Below are 25,038 nucleotides of genomic sequence, written 5' to 3'. Positions count from 1 at the left end.
CTATTGTATGCCAATAAAGGTAATTGAACTTGACTTGATATCATTGTTTTGATTAGATCACAGGCAAAAGTGTTTACTTGTCTTCTGGCAAATTAAACAATGAGGATATCCATCAACTGAGCTAACTGATACAGTCTGGGAAGCCAGCAGACCCCACCCATCATCTGTCATGCATCTTTGGAATCCCTGCAGAAGGAATGTGAAGGGAGACACGCAACCTTGCATGCCCTCCTCCTTTGTTCCAAGTGCCACAGGGTTGCAACTGAATTCAAGTACAGTATTTTTTCCCCATTGGAGTTAGCCGTGTTAGTCTGAAGTAGCAAAACAGAAAAGAGTCCAGTAGCACCTTTAAGACTAACCAACTTTACTGTAGCATAAGCTTTCGAGAATCACAGTTCTCTTCGTCAGATGCGTGCCACGCATCTGACGAAGAGAACTGTGATTCTCGAAAGCTTATGCTACAGTAAAGTTGGTTAGTCTTAAAGGTGCTACTGGACTCTTTAGTATTTTTTTGGTGCTGTCACATTTCTGGAGGAAACATGACGCTGCCTTATGCTGAATCAAACCCCTCATCCATCAAAGTCAGCGTTGTCAGACGGGCAGCAGTTTTCTAGGGTCTCGGGGAGGCAGCTTCCAAATCACCTGCAACCTTATTTTTTTAACTGAAGATTTTGGGAAGCCAAGCCGATGTTCCACCATTGGGCCATGGCCCCTCCTTAACTGGAGGCTGGTTCACCTCAGAGCCTCCCTGTTTAAAGTTAAGAGGAAGCTGTTATTTCCATACCCAGTACTTAATAAGTGTGCTTATGTACTGCCTTTCTGGTAGGGTTGCCAGCCTCCAGGTGGTGGCTGGAGACCTCCCACAATTACAACTGGTCTCCAGGCCACAGAGATCAGTTCCCCTGGAGAAAATGGCTGCTTTGGAGGGTGGGCTCTACAACATTATGCTCTGCTGAGGCCCCTCCCTGAGCCCCACCCTTTCTAGGCTCCATCCCCAAAATCTTCTGGAATTTCCCAACCCAGAGCTGGCAACTCTATCTTCTAGACAGATGAGTGTCCCACTCAAAGCAGTGAACAAAGCCAGTGTTGTTGTTATTGCCACAATACAGCTGGAGAGCTGAGGCTGAGGCTACCCACTGAGCTCACGGCAGTAGTGGGATTCAAACCACCAGAGCGCTGATTCATAGCCCAACCAATTAACATTTCCCATCCAATCATGGCTTTTTTTCAGCTGGAACACGGGGGAACGGAGTTCTGGAATCTCTTGAAAATGGTCACATGGCTGGTGGTCCCGCCCTGATCTCCAGACAGAGGGGAGTTGAGATTGCCCTCCGCACTGCCAAGCGGCGCAGAGGGCCATCTCAACTCCCCTCTGTCTGGTGATCAGGGGGCGGGACCACCAGCCATGTGACCATTTTCAAGAGGTTCCGGAACTCCGTTCCCCCGCGTTCCAGCTGAAAAAAAGCCCTGCATCCAATAATTTTGATTTGAACCTTGCATTCTTCTTGCTGCTTCTTCAAAGCAAGGCAGTGATCCTGCGCCACTTCTGGCCAGATGCAAATAAGACAGAATCTGAAGATGAAATAATCAGGCTTATAAATAGCCTCTTGTTTCCTATGACAAGTTAAAAATTTCCTCCTGGTGAGTAGCCAGGGAATCTTTTGGTAAACCGGAAGAGAGTGAATCCCCACTCGCCTTTTTCAAATTGTCAAGATACCACAAATTAGTAATATCGGACAAACTGATTAAATATATTGTGGGCGACTAGTAACTAGTCAAGCAAACGCGTCCACCAAACTGCAGCATCAGTTAGTAGGCTGATGCTCCCCAAAAATTCTTAAACAGCTTGCGGACTGAGGGCCGTGAAGATCAGCGAAGGGCGCGATGGGGCCACACCTCCATTCATCTTTGAGGGCTTCCAGTTGGGTACTGGAAAGGGGGAATAACTGGAGCGCTCAAAAGCAGGCAGAGACCCAGATGTGACTTCCAGGTCAAAAGCTGTACCCACTGCTGCTGTTGCTAATATCTAACACTGAGACTTCAAAAGCCCCGTGGTGCAGAGCGGTAACCTGCAGTACTGCAGCCCAAGCTCTGCTTACGCCCTGAGTTCGATCCTGGCGGAAGTCGAGTTCAAGTAGCCGGCTCAAGGTTGACTCAGCCTTCCATCCTCCAGAGGTCAGTAAAATGATTACCCAGTTTCCTGGGGGTAAAATATAGATGACTGGGGAAGGCAATGGCAAACCACCCTGTAACAAAAATCTGCCAAGAAAATGTCGTGATGTGATGTTCCCCCATGGGTCAGTAATGACTCGGTGCTTGCACAGGGGGGACTACTTTTACCTTTACCTAATGACATCATACAGAAAGGCAAGGGGTCAGGAAAGGTTACACAGGTGGGGGGGAGTACGCTAAAATAGTACAAATGAGAAGGGCTCCAACTTGAAAGCTACAGATGCTACAAAGAACCCTTAAGCTAACATAACCATTCCATTCTACTTCTGCTCCTTATAGAAGCTGTTTCACCCTCACCTGACCATATTAAGAGAAGGATGTGGTAAATCCTACAGTGACCTGCTAACTAATTTTGCAGGATGCAAACGTATCGATGCCACATGTTTAGCTCTCCATAAAACTTTTTTAAAAAAGATGATTGCCACACATTTCAGTCAGCTGCGCTCGTCACCGTTCCATCCAGGTCATCATTGGGTAGCGATCTGTGAGGATGTTTCTTAACTGAGCGGTGTGGATTTTGTCTCTGGTCTCTACAATGCAGGTAACCTAGAGAATAAAAGATTTAGGAATTTCATTTTAAAGGATGGCAACATTTTCACAGCTTTAGACCACAGATACTTATACAAGGATAAAATGGCTAAGGCCCAGTTCAATTGACTGTAAGTCTGCCCACGAAACAATGACCATAAGCAGGGCTTTTTTTCAGGTGGAACGCGGGGGAACGGAGTTCCGGCACCTCTTGAAAATGGTCACATGGCTGGTGGCCCCACCCCCTGATCTCCAGACAGAGGGGAGTTGAGATTGCCCTCCGCGCCGCTGAGCGGCGCGGAGGGCAATCTCAACTCCCCTCTGTCTGGAGATCAGGGGGCGGGGTCATCAGCCATGTGACCATTTTCAAAAGGTTCCGGAACTCCACAGAGGGCAATCTCAACTCTCCTCTGTCTGGAGATCAAGGGGCGGGGCCATCAGCCATGTGACCGTTTTCAAAAGGTTCCGGAACTCCACAGAGGGCAATCTCAACTGTCTGGAACTCAGGGGGCGGGGCCACCAGCCATGTGACCATTTTCTCCTAGGGCAACCCACTGAGTTCCACCACCTCTTTTCCCAGAAAAAAAGCCCTGACCGTAAGATTATAAGAAAGCATTGTTTTATTCCCTTTTCAACTTTCCGTTTTTAATGCCTGCATTGGTGTTTTATGATCTGTGTTGATATTGCTTTTACGCTGTTTGCACTCTGTCTTTAGACTTTATTTTATTTCTTTCATTTACACCCTCACCCTTCTCCACACTGGGAATTGAGAGAGGCTTACATGGTTCTCCTCTCTTCCATTTTATCCTCACAACATCCACCCTGTGAGGTAGGTTAGGCTTAGAGAGTATGACTCACGCAAGATCACCCAGCAAGCTTCCATGGCAGAGTAGGGATTAGAACCTGGCTTTCTCAGATCCTAGTCCAGCCCTCTAACCATTACACCACACTGTTTTGATAATGGGATGGGGTTAATGTTTTGCATGGTTTTATTATTTTTATTGTATTTGGATGTCAAATTGATTTTATTAGTTAGAGTTTGTTGTCTCAAGCAGATACTGGGAGAAGTGGCATATACATTTTATAAATAACTGAATAAACACACACTCACATCACTAAAATGCAAAGCAGTCCTAGACTGAGCAACCTTTAGAAAGCAATTTTCCCCTAAAAATGCCACGACTTGCCCAGTCCTCCATAAACCTCCCAAAACTTCCACTAACATCTCCAACTGATTTTCATCTTCCTCCACTTCCCTTGAAGAACATTTCCCAGGAGAACAGTCAGATGAGCTACATACAACATCTGTCGTATGGGCAAAATCTTGTTGTCATCACAGATAAGCGGGATGAACCAGAAGGGAAGCTCTTACATCATAAGTGTATCATTAAAAATTACGTTTTTATTGAAGTCTGTCCTATTGAAGTCTGCACAACTGAACTGAATGTGGTCACAGTGAAAGGTATCTGATAAGTTTTCAGCAGCAGGTATGTTTTTTACTTCTGATCAGGGGCTCACTAACAATCCTGAGATCATAATGGATGAATATTTCTAAATTTCTAAGATGAGAAGAACTCAAGACCAACGGGAAGACATACTCTTTGAGACGGTAGTCTTCCTCCTGCTTTGGGCCTAACTTCACATGACAAAGTCCTCTGATCATGTCTGAATCCACCAGCAGGACTTTCATGCAGACCTGCTTTGCAGGTTCTTCACTGGAAACTCCATCAGTTCTCAGGTGTGATTCTGATCAGCATCATAACATGCAGGGAGAAGGTGCTTTCTCCCCTCTGTAGTTTTACTGCCCTGAAATGTGGCTGGGGCACTACTGGCCCCATTATTCCAGATGTTTATGGAGTGGAGGGTACCCTCAAGTCACAGCTGACTTAGGCTGACCCCTGGTGGGGTTTTCAAGGCAAGAGACTAACAGAGGTGGTTTGCCATTGCCTGGCTCTAGGGGCTCTGGATTCTTGCTTGTGAGGTCAAAGCAATCTACACACAGTCAAAAGTATTCGGTTGTTTTTATTATGACAATTGTCTTTAGCACATATGCTAAGCTCCAGTGATCCCTGCTTCATTTTAACCCTACTGTGCATCCAGATAGGATGATGGTTGTCTGCTTTAGAGATTATTTTTAAAATTATTAGTATTGAATTAAATTATTAGCATTAAAATTATTAGTATTAAATGTTGGGAGATTTTATTTTAAAAACCACATAGCTGTCCCAGACATTCTTCTAAACACACTGCCTCAGTCCTTATGGAACTATTGAAAATTCTCTGGAATGACAAATCTTGACACGATTATTTATATATTGATTGGAGTTACCTATCAGGTAGTTTTATGTATGTTTACTTCTTTACCTACCCAACGGGGACCCAAAGCACATCACACCATTCTTCTTTCCTCCATTTTTACTATCTTAGCAACCCTGTTAAATAGATTAGGCTGCGTCTGTGCGATGCCCTAAGATCACCCAGGAAACTTTGGTGGCTGAGCGGGGATTTGAACTTGGGGTCTCCCAGATCGTAGTCTAGCACCCTAACCACTACACTGGCTGTACGTAGTGGCAGTGAAGAAAATATATGCCAAATGTCTTGTTAGGCCCTGGCGATCATTTGGTAGACAGAGATGCCCTTCAAAGTGCTGTTAAGGTAGTTTGGATCAGCAGTTTCTTTCGTGTCCTGGAATTGTTCTTCTGAATTTCTTGGATTTTATTTGCCCGTGATAAATGCTCCTCTGCTGTGGTGACCTTCGGCTTCAGCAAAGAAGGGCCTGATTGGCTGAAGAGCTCCCTGTCACACACCTGTCCTAAAGAACGCCAAGCTCAACGAGACAGATGCTGATGAAGAGAGCTGCAGAGTTTGCAAGTTCCAGTTATAAAAAGAAAAATAAACAATGACTAAACAACATCTGCTGGTGTAGCATTTTCGAGCTTCCCACCCAGCCACTTGGCAAAAGGCCACCATCCACCCAAAGCAGGCGTGTTCTGTGTTGTCCAAGAGACCCAGTGTAGAAATTGTGGCATTTAATTTCCCCTGCAAGCTCTCCCTGCAGATGATTTTTCTTTTGTCCCTCCAGCCAATTTAAGAATGACAGGAAGCCTGACTCAAAGAGAAGGGGTTAATAAGCACCCTCTACTACTGCCCAGAAATGCAGGCAACTAGTAAACATCTTCAGGAAATGCATATTTGCCAAGGAACCGTATAATTCAGTTTTCACTGCTTAAAATCAATTTAAAAAGATTAAAATCAGTGGCGGCTAAAACCAGAGCAGTCTTTGGGATCTGAAAGGACACAGCTCTTTCTTCCACTTCAGATCTCTATCACCAACGTGATGATGTCAGATTAGGAACAGGATGATCGGGTCGTCACACCATCATGATCCCTGAGTGCAGGGCTTTTTTTTCAGTGGGAACGCAGGGGAACGGAGTTCCAGAACCTCTTGAAAATGGTCACATGGCCGGTGGCCCCGCCCCCTGATCTCCAGACAGAGGGGAGTTGAGATTGCCCTCCATGCCGCTTGGCGGCACGGAGGGCAATCTCAACTCCCCTCTGTCTGGAGATCAGGGGGCGGGGCCACCAGCCATGTGACCATTTTCTCCAAGGGCAACCCACTGAGTTCCACCACCCCTTTCCCCAGAAAAAAAGCCCTTTGAACCAACCCCCCCTCTCTCTCCCAGCCTAACCCACCTTACAGGATTGTTGTTAGAATAACATGAAGGAAGGAGAGACCCTGAACCTCCTTGGAGAAACAGCAGGATATACATATGTTGGATAGATTTAACAGTGATCTAGACATCCTTGAAAAAGCAAATCTGTCCACTTTTGCTTCCTTTTGAGCCCCTTCGCTGCCTAGACAAGATATGTTGTCAGAATTGTGAGCGGGAAGGGAAAGCAATAGACGGGGGACATAGGTTAAAAGGGGATGCAGCCCAATCTCCTCCCTCCACCTCACATGGAAATTGCATGTCTGCAAATTCTAAGCACAAAAGGCACATTGATAGCCAAACTAGACAAGATGGCATCTCATGGCCACCGTGAGGACAAACCTACCATTTAAAAGACATTTTGAAATGCTGTGGGGCACAATGCTGATCAGGCCCACAGGATCCACTCTTGTCCGCCCCCGGTGCTTTTTCTAGTGTTGAAACAGTTGTGTGTGTGTGTGGGGGGGATTGTTTTGGCTCTTGATAAGGGATGGGGGGCACCTCAGCAAGCCACACTCCAGGCCTGATGAGGATTGGGTCCTCAAGGCATTTTTAAATTATTCTGATTCAGCACAATTGCATTTTAGGACTGTATTCCCCTCTTAAATGTAAAGCAGCCTATCAGAGGGGAATTCTTATGATCTAACATCTGCTGTTCATCCAGTTTCTGTTATTAGACCAAGTATATTATATGTCCTTCAGCTATCAAGAGCTGCAGCCATGAATGAGACAGCCAAAGAAAGTTACAGCTGAAAAAACGAGAACAGAGATTTCTAAATGACAAGAAAATGTTCCTTTCTCATTAGCTCTGGAGGCTTAACTGAGTTTGCAGATTATTTTAACCCATACTTGGTTTCGTTCAAATGTATTTTGGCACTGCTACACATACTAGTTGGCAACGGAAACCTTGCCGTTGGAAGCAAGTGGCTGGTTTGGAGTCCAAAACATACAATAGGATAAAGTTGTTGCCAGTTTATTGCCTGCCCTGTAGGCATTGGGTAAGTTTTTGTGATGTCATGGAATGTTAACAAACCACCAGGGGGAGACGTCGTCTGATTAGAATGTTGACAAAGCGCAGACGCTGTGAGCAAAATGAGATGGCTGGAAATCGGATCCAGGAAAAGGAAGACTAGTGAACTGTTGGCAAGAAGGTGGAATAGAGATGGGAGGGGCATCAGACAGAAAGGGAGATAGCTAGACATGGAGAACAAAGAAGATCTAGCTAGGGGGCGTGTTCGTAAGCAAGGGAAACAGGGGAAGCAACAGGGTGAAAGATCCACAGAAGCCAGGAAATAGATCAAGATAGGCAGCCATGTTAGTCTGTCTGTAGCAGTAGAAAAGAGCAAGAGTCCAGTAGCACCTGTAAGACTAACAAAATTTGTGGTAGGGTATGAGCTTTCCCGAGTCACAGCTCACTTCTTCAGAAGTCAGGAGGAAAAAGTGAAAATGCTAAATCAGGAACCCAGAGAGCTCCCAGACAGATTCACTGTCGGAGAAGAAAGGCACCGTTTGTGTAGCCTGATGGGTCTAGAACTCGTTGGCATGAGCTGCAAAATGTACCTTGTAAAGACTCTTAAATATGAACAAAAAGCATGTAACGGACCCTGGGAATGTCTACAAGACTAGAGACACAAAGATCAGGCTGGTTATGGCAAATCACTATGTAAGCTTCAACTGGGCCTGCCTCTGTGGCCTCCTATGTGGATTTTCTCTCTGCCCAATCACAACCTTACCCCACTCAGGGCCACATTAGACATGACAGCACCCTTATGGCTGCCATGGGCAGGGCTTTATTTCAGCAGGAATGTGGTGGAACAAAGTTCTCGCACCACTTGAAAATGGTCACATGACCGGTGGGCCTGCGCCACTGGCGCAGAGGACAATCTAAACTCCCCTCTGTCTGGAGAGCAGGGGGCGGGCCCACCGGCCATGTGACCATTTCCACCGAGGGCGATTTAAACTTTAAAAAACTCCCCCCTTGTTCCAGCTGACCCAAAGTGACATCATTGTGTGGTCCTGAGTTCCACCACCTCTTTCACCCCCAAAACCCCCTGGCCACGGGGATGCTGACACCATTGTGAAGTAATATAAAAATGCTGCAAGGGCGTGATCCTAATTGGATCCCCCACCCCTGCCTGATCAAGTGCTGAAATGACTGCCCCCCTCTGGCTGTTTCACCGCTTGAAAGAGCACTGCACTGTGGGAACGACCAGGATCACTTTTTAATCACTTGAAAATGGCGGTGGCATCCTCTTGGTGCACGTGAGAATACTGCCGCATCTAGTTTGGCCCTCAGACTCCTCTCGCTGGCCTTTGTCTTTTGAACCACTCCTAATCTTCCTCTCCCTGGTTCTTTTGGCCTTGCCTTTGCTTTCACAGATTCACCACCACCACCACCACCTACTACTTTCTTAAGCCCTTACTGAGAGCTAAACTACAAGAGACAAGTTACACGAGGACGCTCACGTGAAAGGAGTCGCAATGTTAGCCGGGAAGCTGAGTTTTAAAAGACAGATCAGAAGGCTCTGTCAATTTCCCCGCTCTACAGAGCCAGCAAAGATGGATCCTCAGAGGGTTTGTTTATTCCCTCTTCGCCTCTTAGAAGGGGAGGTGAAACTGGCAGAGCTTTTTGGGAGGAGAAGAGGAAATAAACCTGCCGAGGAGCGATCTTTGCTGTTCTGTAGAGAGGGGAAATTGACAGAGGCTTCCAATCTGTCTTTTAGAACTTGGTTGCCCAGCGAACATTGCGACTCCCTTCATGTGAGTGTCCTTGTGTAATTTGTCTCCTGTAGTTTAGCTCCGAGTCTAGTCTTTTTTCTGCCTGCACGGCCTTCTGTAGGGCCAGAGAATATTCAACGAATGGAGGCCATAGTCTCTGCGAATGAGTACAGCTCGGTGAACAGCAACCAGGAGGCTCAGAGCACCCACAACAAGGGCACACCTATGGCCCTTTCCATTTCTGAGTCCCTCTGTGACAGGTAGGCAGTAGAGTCAAATCACGGACTGGTGACTCATCCCTGTTATGACTAGGAAGCCTCTCAGCACATTATACAGTAGTACATGTGGAAAGATTCTAGGGATCTTAGTACATACACTGAACATGAGCCAGCAGTGTGATGCGGTAGCTAAAAAGGCAAATGCAATCTTAGGCTGTATCAACGAAAGCATAGTGTCCAGATCATACAAAGCGATGGTATGGTTCTACTCTGCTCTGGTGCGACCTCACCTAGAGTATTGTGTTCAGTTTTGGACACCACAGTTTAAGAAGGATATTGACAAGCTGGAACGTGTCCAAAGGAAGGTAATAAAGATGATGAGGGGTCTGGAGACCAAGTCCTATGAGGAAAGGTTGAAGGAGCATGTTTAGCCTGAAGAGGAGGCGACTGAAAGGTGATATGATCGCCCTCTTCAAGTATTTGAAGGACTGTCACATAGAGGATGGAGAGGAGTTGTTTTCTGTTCTCTCAGAGGGTCGAACCAGAAACAACAGGTTAAATTTAAAGCAAAAGAGTGTTCAAGTAAACATCAGGAAGAACTTTCTAACAGCGTGGTTCCTGAGTGGAAGAGGCTTCCTCGGGAGGTGGTGGGCTCTCCTTCCTTGGAGGTGTTTAAGAAGAGGCTAGATGGCCACCTGACAGCAATGCTGATTCTGTGACTCAATATGAATGTACACCGATCAGGAGGGCATGAAGGGGTTAGCTGGTGCTATTGTGGCCTTCCTTATAAGCCCAGGGTGATGCCAATCGCCAAGAAGGAATTTTCCTCCAGGCTAGATTGGTCAGGAATCCTGGAGGTTTTTGGCCTTCCTCTGGGCATAGAGCATGGGTCACCAGAGAAGGTAGCTGTGAATTTCCTGTATTGTACAATGGGCTGGAATTGATGACCCTTGGGGTTCCTTTCAGCTCTATGTTTCTCCTGATTAACTGTACAACCCTACTTTATGTAAGTGATGAACAGATATTCTATCGTTGCGATCTCTGCCATGGCGCCCACCAACATGTCTCCTGGCAACCACTTGCTTCCTCCTCAATGCAAAGAGCCAATCCCGGCTCTCCCTTGGTGTCAGCAGGCGGCGCCTATTCAGACACAGCTGCCTCCATCCTAGGAAGATGCTTGGCTTGGAACCTCCCGACATTCGGAGGAACATACTTACCAACATTTCATTATTGGTCCCTCTTCACACACCCCACCCAGGCACTCTGTGCAGCATAGCTAATTGCTGTGTGTTATATCCACCTGCAATGTTGTTATCTGCAGGGTTTTATAGTCTGGGGTTGGGACTAGAGCGGTTTCAAGTATTTATACTATGCTGTTGTTTTATTGTGATTTTATTGAATATATTACGTTTTGTATTGGTTTTTTAACTGATGTAATTGTTGTGAGCCGCTTCAAGCTCTTAACTGAAGAGAAGCAGTATAAAAATAAAATAAAAAATAAATTTGGTTGTAGTACCCACTACCTATCCTCAAAATTCAGAAGCACCCACAGACTCAGAAGTTTCAGGGCCTCTCGTACAGATTGAGGCCAACAGGAAATTAAGCAAGCCCCAATTGCTGAGGCCTCAGGAGGTAAAGGGGGGGGGTAGCTGTGAGTTCCCTGCATTGGGTGGGGGTTGAACTAGATGACCATTGGGGTCATTCCAGCTCTATGTTTCTATAATTCAGCCTCAGGATTAAAAGTACATTTCATACTAGTGCTGCCTGCCTTTTTAAGATAGTAAAGAGTCCAATCGCACCTTTAAGACTACCCAACTTTGTTGTAGCATAAGCTTTCGAGAACCACAGCTCTCTTCGTCAGATGCATCGTCAGATTAGTGAAGCTGGTTAGTGAAGGTGCTACTGGACTCTACTATTTTGCAACTACAGACTAACATGGCTAACTCCTCTGGATCTATGCCTTTTTCAGGCAACTCAAAGCATAAATTGGGAAGGTACCATTTGGGCCACTTTCCCTTGAACTCCAGTACTCTTTTGCGCTTTCCTGTGCTGTAGGAAGCCGAGTGAATTTTTAAAGTATGTTTTCGTTTGTATCCCTGCCGGCTATGAAAGCTCCAAAAATCTGGAACCAATCGGCGACTTCAGCTATAAATATTTTTGTATGGCATTTTACCAACAAAATTAAAGTAGACCGGTGGGAACTGTTAAAATTGTCCAGAGCTGGCTAAAATCAGCGAATGCAAATAAATGCTAAGTAAAAAGAAAACTAAACCACTCCACAGATATTGCACCACCTACCCATATGAGCCTGGAAATGCAGAGCTCTCCACAAGCAAATGTATCATGTTTGAGTGACTGTTAGCTCGCAAATTGAGGTTCTGCAGCATGGCCAGAGAGAAAGCAGCACTTGGGGGTCAACATAAACCATCAAGCATTGCTGGTGTGCATTCACCCCAAGGACCACAGGGAAGCCTGGAGTCTGGTGCACAGCAAGCCCCTTGGATCCGATCCAGTAATTTGCAGATGCAAGAGCTGTGGTTCCTTCCCACGTCCCCTTCCCCCCAGCACTCCTTTCTAACCCTGGGAAAGTTTATTTCCAGGGTTGCAGCACCATTGTGGATCAAAGAGCCTTGTAGGGCTGCCAGTTCTGGGTTGAGAAAGTCCTGGAGATTTGGGGGTGGCGCGTAGGGAAGGGCAGTGTTTGGGGAGGGGATGGACCTCCACAGGGTATAATACCACGCAGCCATTTTCTCCAGGGGAACTGATCTCTGTAGTCTGGAGTTGTTGTAATTCTGGGAGCTCTCTAGACTGGAAGTTGGCAACCCTAGAGCATTGTGAATTGGGATGCTGCAGAGGGGAGGGAGAAGGATGTCACAGCTGTTTTGGACAGCTTGCAGATCTCATATGGGCCAGTTTGGAGTAGTGGTTAAGAACGGCAGGACTCTAATCTGGAGAACTGGGCTTGATTCCCCACTCCTCCACTTGAAGCCAGCTGGGTGACCTTGGGCTAGGGCTGCCAGCTCCAAGTTGGGAAAGTCCTGGAGATCTTGAGGGAGAAACCTGGAGAAAGTGGGGTTTGGGGAGGGAAAGGACCTTGGCATGACATAATTCCATAGAGTCCACCCCCCCAAAGTAGCCATTTTCTCCAGGTGAACTGAACTCTGTGGCCTGGACACCAGTTGTAATTCCAGGAGATCTCCAGCCACTACCTGGAGGCTGGCAACCCTACCTTGGGCTAGTCACAGCTCTCTCAGAGCTCTCTCAGCCCCACCCACCTCACAGGGTGTTTTGTTGTGGGGATAATAATGACATACTTTGTAAACCGCTCTGAGTGGGCATTAAATTGTCCTGAAGGGCGGTATATAAATTGAATGTTATTATTATTATATAACAAAACTGGGAAAGACCTGTCTCCAAGACCTAGGAGTGCTGCTTGCCAGTCAGTATACAATTCCAGGATAGCCAGACAGATGGTCTACCAGCAGGGCTTTTTTTCTGGGAAAAGAGGTGGTGGAACTCAGTGGTGGAACTCAGGACCGCACAATGACGTCACTTTGGGTCAGCTGGAACAAGGGGGGAGTTTTTTAAAGTTTAAATTGCCCTCAGTGAAAATGGTCACATGGCCGGTGGCCCCACCTCCTGATCTCTAGACAGAGGGGAGTTTAGATTGTCCTCTGCGCCAGCGGCATGGAGGGCCATCTAAACTCCCCTCTGTCTGGAGATCAGGGGGTGGGGCCACCGGCCATGTGACCATTTTCAAGAGGTGCCGGAACTCCATTCCACCGTGTTCCCACTGAAAAAAAGCCCTGTCTACCAGTATACAGCAGCTTTGTATTTTCACACACAATCACAACTCAGTTTGTGCAGGAGGCTTTTCCTTACCTCGCTGGTGAACAGATCAGACGTTATGTATGAATGTTCTTGTTTGATGTCCAAGACTCTGGAATAAAAGAGATTTTTTTTTATATAATGTGAGATCACAACAGATCCAGCCACAGTCACAAGCAATCAGCTTTTGGAAGTAATAGCATTTTGGCAACAGCTGCATGAAGGACAGATCCAGGTAAAGGATGGTTGAGAGTAAGTCCACAGCAGATCTTCAGTGTCGCAGACGGTTTTCTTGTTTTGTGAATGAGGCCTGAGCTGGATTAAACCTCCAAGCTGATTCCGTTCCACCCTGGCTTTGGGCACTTTGTCAATGGATAGGAAGTGGTGCACTCATTACTGTTCTATATAACAACCGGAGTGACGGCAGCCTTGCTGGTATGATAATATCTGACCTGATTCTACTTCAACCGTTGGGTAAATGTACAAAATAATGAAAGAAGGCTTTTGCATGTATGGCCTTCCTGGGGGGCTAAAACCCACCTGCTCATTGAGTGGATGTGTTACTCCTTGTGGGCCTCTATTCAAGTCCAACCAGATACATCTTTGGCTGTTAATGTACCCTTGGGAGTTAGTTTAAAGCTTTCCCAGAGTCCTGCTTGAGAAATCTGCAAAACTGAATTGACCAAAGGAAGAATATAAATGAATGTGTGTAAGGCTGGGAATCGCAGACCTGTGGCACCGCCTCCATGGGCCTTTTATCATTATATGGACCCTGTGATTCTACCTGTGAATCAGATAGGAGTAGTTGGTTATTGTGGATTTTCCAGGCTGTATAGCCATGGTCTTGGCATTGTAGTTCCTGACGTTTTGCCAGCAGCTGTGGCTGGCATCTTGTAGCACCAAAAGACAGAGATCTCTCAGTGTCACAGTGTGGGAAAGATGTGCCTGCCAACATCTTTTCCACACTGTGACACTGAGAGATCTCTGTCTTTTGGTGCTACAAGATGCCAGCCACAGCTGCTGGCGAAACGTCAGGAACTACAACGCCAAGACCATGGCTATACAGCCCGGAAAATCCACAAAACCATCGTTCTCCGGCCATGAAAGCCTTCGACAATACAGATAGGGGTAGGATTGCCAGCCTCCAGGTGGTCGTATTACATCTTAGTCAGTATATCGTGGGTTATCTTGTTTTTGTTTCTGCCAGTTCTCTCCATGATTCTCTCTCCTTGTTGTGTTATTCCTGATCGAGAGCTATGTTTAACAATGAGGGTTTACTCATGTTTTCTGAACAGGATAAGGATACTATATTAGCAGACCTGCCTTCCATGTTTGCCAACCCTGCTAACAATGTTGATAATGATTGGGGAACTTTACAGTTTCTTAGGAAAAAGAAAGCAAGATATTTTTTGCATGCTACTTCACTAAATGATCATTGCAAAAACAACAGATTCCCGAGGGGATCCTGCGGTGTGGAGGGCAATCTCAACTCCCCTCTGTCTGGAGATCAGGGGGCGGGGCCACCAGCTGTGTGACCATTTTCAAGAGGTTCCGGAACTCCGCGGAGGGCAATCTCAACTCCCCTCTGTCTGGAGATCAGGGGGCGGGGCCACCAGCCGTGTGACCATTTTCAAGAGGTTCCAGAACTCCGCGGAGGGCAATCTCAACTCCCCTCTGTCTGGAGATCAGGGGGCGGGTCCACCAGCCGTGTGACCATTTTCAAGAGGTTCCGGAACTCCGCGGAGGGCAATCTCAACTCCCCTCTGTCTGGAGATCAGGGGGCGGGGCCACCAGCTGTGTGACCATTTTCAAGAGGTTCCGGAACTCCGCGGAGGGCAATCTCAACTCCCCTCTGTCTGGAGATCAGGGGGCGGGGCCACCAGCCATGTGACCATTTTCAAGAGGTTCCGGAACTCCGCGGAGGGCAATCTCAACTCCCCTCTGTCTGGAGATCAGGGGGCGGGGCCACCAGCCTTGTGACCATTTTCAAGAGGTTCCGGAACTCCGTTCCCCCGTGTTCCCACTGAAAAAAAGCCCTGGACAGTCCTATTTTTAAAAAGCAACTTATTCTGATCTTAAATGAATGTTGTGTCTGCTGCTTTTACCAATCGTCAACTATTTTTTCAAAATTTAAGTGTTCTGTATTTTTTTAAAAAAGGGTTAGCTAATTATTTCGCACAAACATACAGCCATCTTAAAACTTTTTAAAGGAAAGGCAATGGAGAAATTATGACAAAAAAAATTGCACATCTTCGGATGTCGCAGTTCTCCAGTGCTCACAATCTGCTCGGCAAGCAGTGCTACTTGCTAAATGTTATTAGAAGCAGTTTGGTGTAGTGGTTAAGAGCACGGGACTCTAATCTGGAGAACCGGGTTTGATTCCCCACTCCTCCACTTGAAGCCAGCTGGGTGACCTTGGGCTAGTCACAGTTCTCTCAGAGCTCTCTCAGCCCCACTCACCTCACAGGGTGTTTTGTTGTGGGGATAATAATGACATACTTTGTAAACCGCTCTGAGTGGGTGATAAGTCATCCTGAAGGGCGGTATATAAATCGAATGTTATTATTATATTATTATTACTATTCTAGGTTACCTTGCTTCCTCCCGAGCCAAGATGTCTAGGATCTTTGAAATGTCTCCCACTGAGCTAGAAACCAGGATGGAGAATTTGCACACTCTGTTGTCGAGGGTGAGGGCACGGTCTATGCACTGCCGCATCAAGGGGAGCTCCAGGTTACCACTGCACACAGCAACAGCCACTCTGAAAGGGGGAGGGGAATAAGAGGCAGGTTTTTCCCATACAAAATCATGTTTTTCAGCATTTTTATACTAGTGTGATACATTTATCTCAGATACAATTAAAATATACTGTTCAAGACCTCTTTTTGCTACTCAGTGCAGCTGTTGTTTAGTAAACTATGGACAGAAGGTTGGGTGGGCTCTGGAGAGCTCCCAGAATTACACCTGATTTCCAGCCTCCAGCGATCAGTTTCCCTGGAGAAAATGGCTGTTTTAGAGGCCAGATCCTACGGCATTACATCCCTGCTGAGCTCCCTCCCCTCCTCAAATTCCCACTCCCAAATCTCCAGGAATTTCCCTACCCAGAGTTGACAACTATAATGGACAGTACAGCAGGAGCACATGAGGAAGTTGGTGGCCCAGGTACAAGCAAAAGCTGCTCCAGTCAGATCTGGCCAGCAGCACAAGCGACGGGCCTTGGCACATCCATTGCCTCCACCAGCAGTGTGGAAGTGGCGATCTGACAACAAGCATTACTGTAGGGCCGTATTATATTCATAAGGCTGACTAGGCCGAAGCCTAAGGGCTCCACAGGGACGAGGGGCCTATCAATTTTTTTTTGCTGAAGCTAGGGGTGCCAGACCCCTGGTGGGGGCGGGGGATCCCCTGCCCTCGCCCCCACACCCCGCCCCCACTTACCTGGCCAGCAGGGGGGGCGCACACCCTCTCTGCACACTTCCCTGCGGAGCTGTGCACTCTTGCGGATCGGGCCCGATTTGGGATGCTTCTGCACGCAGGAGCGCTCCTGTGCTCCACAGTGGCTCAAAATGGGCCCAATCTGGGCCAAAATGGACCTGTTTTGAGGCGCTGTGGAGCGAGCGCTCCTGCACTCCACAGCGCCTCAAACGAGCCCGATCCGCGGGCATGTTTTGGGCCGCTGTGGAGTGCAGGAGTGTTCCTATGCTCCACAGCAGCCCTCAACGCAAGCCCCTGCAGAGCATGGGCACACTGGGGGGGGGCGTGTGCAGCGCGATGACATCACTTCCCCCCTTAGAACAGAAGTAAGAGCCAGGCCCCAATCCCCTGCTGGGAGATTGAGGGGGCCTGGCAGCCGTAGCTGAGGCACACCCCCACCTGAATTACAATTAATTGATTCTCTTATATAACCTTTATTAATAAGATAATTAACTGCTTCCTTATTGAAGTGAAACAAATTGTCTCACATATTAAAATAATTATGAGTTATATATATATATATATATATATAAAAATAAAAATTTATTCACTTCAAAATATTACAGGATTGAACAATTACACCCCCAAAATGTGCTTTTCTGAAGAGTTCTACTCGTGCAATGAAAATATTTTAAAAATTGTGAATAGAATTCTTCCGGAGACCCTCAAAATGTATATCGGGCTATGTGCTGTGGTCTAGTCCCTACCGTACCAGGGTCAGGCTGTCAGCTGCAGTGGGCTGAAAGACTAAAGTGCCGGAGGGCCCCAAAAATACTTGAAAGCCTGGGGGCCCTGCCATGGGTTAATGCGGCCCTGCATTACTGAGCTGAGCAATTCCTGCCGCATTAGTGGAGCTCTTGAGAATTGGCTCTGCTTGCTCCCAGCTAGCATCAGCCCATCAGGAATTTTCCCAGTAAATTAAATGGTCTGTCTCCTCCTGGAGTACTGTCCAAATGGTATATGCTTTTATATCTATTATTTTATTCAAAATATTTATATACTGCTAGCAAACATCTCTTGAGCTATATTGGGAATTCCTATGATGCCCCATCAACACCTTTCCTGGTGCCTGCGAAGTGATTTTAGAAAACGGGCAGAGCCAAGAGGGGCTTTTTCCACCAGGGCTTCTGACTGGTCATTGAAGATATGATTGGCTGTGTAGATTTTTTAAGAAGTTACTTTGGCAACGGCTTCCACAGCAGCACAAGGATCTTCACTGTGTGGCCATAAATAAGCCGTGTATGCAAGAAAATATTTTTGACCCATATGCTCATCTTAAAAGGCATCCTGTTAAACAGAGCTTCTGCCTGAAATGGTGAAGAGTTACTATTAGAGTTATGCATAACTGCACTCCCTGATATTTTGTGGTTGGCTCCGCCTCCTTCGGCATCCATTTTGTGGTTGGCTCCACCTCCTGCAGCTGCCATTTTGAAGTTGTCTCTGCCAACCTGTGTCAGCGTTTAAAAGGTACCCTCTAACTCAAAAAAGTTTGGGACTCCCAATCTATCTATTTGCAAAAGTCTAACACAAATCCCAAAAATGAATGGCTCAGTGTGATAATACACCCCCCTCTCCTGTAAATAACTTGGTGGTGGAAACACAATTGCAGTTAGGATGGAATGCTATTAAGGGATGCTGAGGAACCATCTAGAGTAGCTGTTCATGGAGGTAATGCAAGAATGCAACAGCTAGATCAGAAAAGGGTAGACCTACATTACTGCCATTTAGGATGGCAACATTTAGTTGATTAATTCATTAATCAGTTAAATGTTTTTATGTGTTAAGAGAGTAACTGGATAACAATTTTTTAAAATTGTTAATTATTTTTATGGTCTGGGTCCAATAGCACCTTAAAGACCAAATAGATTTCCAAGGTATGAGCTTTCGTGTAATTCTAAGCAAAGTTAGAGCAAACAGTGCCCATCCTGTACAGGTTGCTCCAGTGAAGGTCCATTGGAATCCATGGGCTTAGAGTGGAATAACTCTAGGATTTAGAGAAGAAACAATATGAAATAGCAAGATTCACTTTGGATATCCTAAGGATAGACTTTAGGGTCTGGATGCATTCTACCCCACAGGAGAAGATAATCAAGGAGACTGAACGACATTGCATCTGGATGCATAATTCTTTTTTTCCTTTGCTTTGTGACAGTGTCTGTACCTTTTGCCTTTTAACTCTGGCAATTTCCCAGCAACTATGGCTGCAAGCCCGATTGCTCCTTCTGCGTCTACCGTGGCACGTTCGTACTCCAGCAGCCTCAGCATGGAAACGAGAATGTCCTCTTCTCTGAAAAGTGAGGGGGGGGGGGGTGGAATAACATCACTTGAATTCTCTCTGTGTAATAATTCAAAGCATAGCCTACTCATGAAGCCACTGAAAAATCCATTCGGGGTGATATGAAAGTATGGAGGAGCACAATCCACTTACTTTTTTTGGTGAGGGGGTGAGGACACTATGACTTTAAGTGGGTGATGCTTAATCCCAGAGGGCTTTGCAGAAAAGAGCAAAGAGATCTGGCTGGGGTAGAAAGTTCCTTGTTCTCTCTCTCATATTGCTTTTAAAGTTATGTAAATAGTTAATACAATTTTGTCTTACAAAATTGTAATTACATTACAAGCAATGTAATAGAAGCTGTAAAAGGTAAAAAGGATTCTTTTAGGCAGTGGAAAACTAGTCGGAGTGAGGTTGATAAAAAGGAGCATAAGCTGTGGCAAAAAAAGTGCAAGTCTGTGATCAGACAGGCAAAAAGGGAATATGAGGAGCATATTGCAAAGAACATAAAGAAAAACAATAAACAATTCTTTAAATATATTAGAAGTAGGAAACCAGCTAGGGAGGCAGTGGGGCCCTTGGATGACCAAGGCGTAAAAGGATTACTAAAGGGTGATAGGGAAATGGCCGAGAAGCTGAATGCGTTCTTTGCTTCTGTCTTCACTGTGGAAGATAAGAAGTGCATGCCCACTCCGGAAGCACTGACTTTGGGAGGGGTTTTGAAAGACCTGAGTCACATTGAGGTGACGAGAGAGGAGGTTATGCGACTGCTAGATAATTTAAAAACTGATAAATCACCGGGCCCAGATGGCATACATCCAAGAGTTCTGAAAGAACTCAAGTGTGAACTTGTAGATCTCCTCACAAAAATATGTAATCTGTCATTAAACTCTGCATCTGTTCCTGAGGACTGGAAGGTAGCTAATGTTGTCCCCATCTTTAAAAAAGGTTCCAGGGGAGATCCGGGAAATTACAGGCCAGTCAGCCTGACGTCAATACCGGGTAAGTTGGTGGAAACTATTATCAAAAATAAAATTAGTGGGCACATTGATGACCAAAAGCTGATGAGGAAAACTCAGCATGGGTTCTGTAAGGGAAGATCTTGTCTCACCAATCTGTTAGAGTTCTTTGAGGGAGTGAACAAACAAGTGGACAAGGGAGACCCGATAGATATTGTTTATCTTGACTTCCAGAAAGCTTTTGACAAAGTTCCTCATCAAAGGCTCCTAAGTAAGCTCAGTAGCTATGGGATAAAGGGCCAAGTCCTCTTGTGGATCGAAAACTGGCTAATTAATAGGAAACAGAGAGTGAGTATAAACGGGCACTTCTCACAGTGGAGGGTGGTGAGCAGTGGGGTGCCACAGGGGTCGGTATTGGGTCCAATGCTTTTTAACTTGTTTATTAATGATTTGGAATTGGGATTAAGCAGTGAAGTGGCTAAATTTGCAGATGACACGAAATTGTTCAGGGTGGTGAAAGCCAGAGAGGATTGTGAGGCACTCCAAAGGGATCTGTCGAGGCTAGAAGAGTGGGCATCCATGTGGCAAATGAGGTTCAATGTAGCCAAGTGCAAAGTAATGCACATTGGAACCAAAAATCCAAAATATAAATACAAGTTGATGGGGTCTGAACTGGCGGAGACTGACCAAGAGAGAGATCTTGGAGTCATGATAGATAACTCACTAAAAACGTCAGCACAGTGTGTGACTGCCATAAAAAAAGCTAATGCTATGCTAGGGGTTATTAGGAAAGGGATTGAAAACAAATCAGCCGGTATCATAATGCCTCTGTATAAATCGATGGTGAGGCCTCATTTGGAGTACTGTGTACAGTTCTGGTCGCCACACCTTAAAAAAGATATCATAGCACTGGAAAAAGTACAGAGAAGGGCAACTAAAATGATTAAAGGGTTGGAACACTTTCCCTATGAGGAAAGATTGAGGCGCTTGGGGCTCTTTAGCCTGGAGAAAAGACGACTGAGGGGAGACATGATAGAGGTTTACAAGATAATGCACGGGTTAGAGAAGGTAGAGAAAGATGTGTTTTTCTCCCTTTCTCACAATACAAGAACTCGTGGGCACTCTATGAAATTATTGAGCAGTCGGGTTAGAACAGATAGAAGAAAATACTACTTTACACAAAGGGTGATAAACACATGGAATTCGTTGCCACAGGAGGTGGTGGCAGCTACAAGCATTGCCAGCTTCAAGAGGGGACTGGACAAATATATGGAGCAGAGGTCCATTAGTGGCTATTAGCCACAGGAGATAGATGGTATTCTCTTTGTGGGGAGGTGGTGCTCTGTTGTCTTGGTGCTGGAAGGAAGGCAGTGGGAGGGCTTCTGGTGTCCTGGCCTCACTGACAGTCCTTTAGATGGCACTGGATTTCTAGCCACTGTGTGTGACAGAATGTTGGACTGGATGGGCCACTGGCCTGATCCAACATGGCTTTGCTTATGTTCTTATGTTCTTATGTTCTTATGTTGTACTGCATCCTGGATCCAGAAAGTTATTCTTAAAAATGATGGGGGGGGGATGTAAAAATCATCATGTACCCACCTTCTGCACTTGTGAACTTCAGTGTTGTTCTGGACACCACTTTATTTCTTCAGCACATGAACTCGCTCATTTGTTCACCATATCGAGTGATTCCGCACATGTTGGATAATGCACTTCCAATCCTCTTTATAGATCATTTGGAACGGATTTTTTTGTGTGCAGAACAAAAAATCCACCTCAAACGATTGATAAAGTGCATTGAAAGTGCATTATCCAACGTGTGCAGAATCAGCCATCATTTCATCCAGTTGGCTCTCCTCAAATCACTCAGGCTTTCTAATTGAATGGCTATATGGCCAAATGAGTTAAAAAAGAACAACAAACACCAAAAACTTGTCATGGAGCATGACTGAAAAATTGTGAATGGTCTTAGCAAAAGATGGGTTATCTTTTTCCTTGGGTTCTCTTGTACTTCCTTTAGGAAGCAATCCATGTAGCACAGAGCAAGGACTAACATATTCAAGGGTCCCATAAAGCTGATGTCAGATGAAAAGGGGCTTCTAGTCACCTCAGTAAACATTGATTCACATTTTAATTTTGTAATGGCATGTCTGGTGCCATCCATTGTGAATGAAGCATGTAAGTTTAAATGATCAAGCTTTCCACAGTAAATGGAGCTTAGAAAAAGATAAGGAACCAATCCCTTATATATCACAAGGAAAAGGAGGACTGTAGGTAGGGTTGACAGCCCTTGGCTGGAAATCCCCAAGAGCACTGGGGAAATGAAGACTGCTGGGACATTACTTCTTGTTTCAAAACAGGATGTAATGTTAAACTCTGGGAATTTTAAAATCTCTATGGTAAAAGCCATAAAGATTTGGAAATTCCTAGAGTGTCCTAATGTCATTTCCTGTTTCTGAATAGGAAGTGATATCAAAACACACTAGGAACTTCCAGGTCTCTATGGTTTTTACCATATAAATTTGAAAATTCCTAGAGCACCATAACATCACTTCCTGTTTTGAATGAGGAAGTGATGTCCTGGTGTCAATCAACGTCCCCCCCCACCCCATGACTTAGTTGAGCAAGGACAAGGAATAGGAGCATTGCCGGGAGGTGTCCCTCTGGAACCAAGTAAGCAACAATCAAAACAAGACCACAGTCCTTAAGTCATGACTGTATTTCCTGTACCTACCTCACTGCTAAAACTTTATCAACAAATTTTCCAGTCAGTTGCAAAGAACTGGAGACAAAACAAGGTCCACTCACATCTGCATGTTAGAGACACACAAAAAAGGAAACAGTATAAAGTAATTATATTTTTCCCACTGTCTGCAATCAAATGAGAACCAGTTTGCAATCTATACTGTATGTAATGAGGTAAATATTTTTGTGATGGATTAAAATAGGTTTATTTTTCCCCCCAGTTTAAAAGAGAAAGCCCCGGGAATGCCACAAATAATGTGATGTACCCCTTTAACATGGGCCTTCATGTTTGTCACGGTAACTGGACTCCGCATGGAAGCAGCCTAATAGACTTTTATTTTGTTGCATTCTTTTTGTGGACTGGATGCATGCATCTGGAAGGGGGGGGGGTCTAGTTCATGAAAGCTTCTGCTAGAATTTTTTTTAAATGTAAGATTTTAAGGATCTGGAAGACTCCTGTATATATTTTCATGTTATCCTATTTTGCTACATTCTGTATTTTCTTTTAAAAAATCACATGGTTAAAACATTTCCCAGTAGCAAACATGCAAAGGATCACTACAATGTTTTTTAAAAAGGATGCCTGAACTCAGGGCTTTTTTTCAACGGGAACGCGGTGGAACAGAGTTCCGACACCTCTTGAAAATGGTCACATGGCCGGTGGCCCCGCCTCCCTGATCTCCAGACAGAGGGCAGTTTAGATTGCCCTCCGTGCTGCTGTGGAGGGCAATCTAAACTCCCCTCTGTCTGGAGATCAGGGGGCGGGGCCACCGGCCATGTGACCATTTTCACAAGGGCAATTTAAACTTTTAAAAACTCCCCCCTTGTTCCAGCTGACCCAAAGTGACGTCATTGTGCAGTCCTGAGTTCCACTACTGAGTTCCACCACCTCTTTTCCCAGAAAAAAAGCCCTGCCTGAACTGCAGCTACTGTAGATAAAGAGTTAACACCATGAAACACAATAGCTGGCTTTTCTTTCTTCCATGAGGACGTACTGTCCAAAAGCAATCAGAGCCTCTCACCTCTGTAAAATGGCTGGACGCTACGAGAATGATCTTCATTAGGCTGGCCAACGTTTAAGGACTTTTGCAATACAGGGAACCCCTCTGACTCCACACTCTGGGAGGAAAAGAAGGATGTAAGTGACAAGTAGAGGAAGAAGAGGCATGAATCTTTCAGTTTCTTCACAGCCTTCCTCAATTCATGTGCAGTCTGTTCTTGCTCAGTGCATGCCACTTTCACAAGAGCTCCCTTTGTGCGATTGCTTCTGCAAGTGAGTCCGGAGGGCAGAGTGCCAATTCAGCTCTGAGAAAGTATCAAGATCTGTATTTCAATGAATGGAGGTGGGAGGTGGGAGAAACTGGGATACTTTTAGCAGTTGAGGAGGAACTGATAACAAATGCATGAATGGATTCATGTGGAGCAAATTGAAGTGTGACTGTCTGAGCAAGTTGGAGGGGGGAACACGTGAAATGAGGTTCACTTAAGTGTTCCTAGGTACTTAGTAACATGCAGGGCTTTTTTTCAGCGGGAACATGGTGGAATGGAGTTCTGGAACCTCTTGAAAATGGTCACATGGCTGGTGGCCCCACCCCCTGATCTCCAGACAGAGGGGAGTTGAGATTGCCCTCCGCGCCAGCTATCTCAACTCCCCTCTGTCTGGAGATCAGGGGGCGGGGCCACCAGCCATGTGACCATTTTCTCCGAGGGCAACCCACTGATTTCCACCACCTCTTTTCCCAGAAAAAAAGCCCTGGTAACATGTATTTCTACCCAAAGTCCTCTTGGTTACCTTGTTTTAGTGTTTTTTCAAGGTTTCTACATTTTCCATATTGACTTGTGTAGGTACCTGTGTACATCCATGAGGAAACCCAGCCCTACAGCATATATGGGGCTGGATCTGCAGCAATCTCATCGCCACAGGGACAGAACTGCCACCGTGTCCATGCCACTATTGTCTTCCATCTGAACATGGCAACTTATGTGGCCAATTGAGATTACGTGAACAGACAAGACTTTCAGACAGATAAGTCGTAAAATCAGAGGGAAATAAGCGTTGCACCCCTCCCCAATCACTTCTCGTAAATCAAATGACTATCTTGACTGTTACCCTGACTAATGCCCTTCATGGCCTTGGTTGTTCGTAGAGCTGAGAGAGCTCTAAGAGAGCTGTGACTGACCCAAGGTCACCCAGCTGGCTTCAAGCGGAGGAGAGGGGAATCAGTCCTGGCTCTCCAGATTAGAATCCTGCCGCTCTTAACCACTACTCCAAACTGGCTCCAAGTTCTGGAAATAATTTAAAATCCGAAAAGAAGCACCCTCACAAATAAAGGATATGATTGAGCTGAAGTCTC

At 45.7% G+C, this 25,038-nt stretch overlaps 1 protein-coding gene across 1 annotated transcript in view; it reads right to left on the bottom strand.

Annotated features, from left to right (window-relative positions):
• Positions 1-1,579: 1,579 nt before the first annotated feature.
• The window catches only part of LOC129332392 (L-threonine dehydratase catabolic TdcB-like), a 52,757-nt gene continuing 29,298 nt past the window's right edge, over positions 1,580-25,038 (bottom strand). Inside the window, exons 7-12 of the mRNA XM_054983480.1 lie at positions 23,707-23,803; positions 22,674-22,749; positions 18,870-18,995; positions 15,828-15,995; positions 13,289-13,346; positions 1,580-2,778 (exon numbers count right to left, since the gene is read on the bottom strand). Coding sequence (XP_054839455.1) covers positions 2,680-2,778; positions 13,289-13,346; positions 15,828-15,995; positions 18,870-18,995; positions 22,674-22,749; positions 23,707-23,803 — 624 coding nt within the window. The 3' untranslated portion in view covers positions 1,580-2,679. The remainder of the gene's footprint in view (positions 2,779-13,288; positions 13,347-15,827; positions 15,996-18,869; positions 18,996-22,673; positions 22,750-23,706; positions 23,804-25,038) is intronic.

This window comes from Eublepharis macularius, chromosome 6 (genome assembly GCF_028583425.1).
Source record: "Eublepharis macularius isolate TG4126 chromosome 6, MPM_Emac_v1.0, whole genome shotgun sequence".
Classification (NCBI taxonomy): Eukaryota; Metazoa; Chordata; class Lepidosauria; order Squamata; family Eublepharidae; genus Eublepharis; species Eublepharis macularius.
This window is presented reverse-complemented; position numbering and strand designations above follow the sequence as displayed.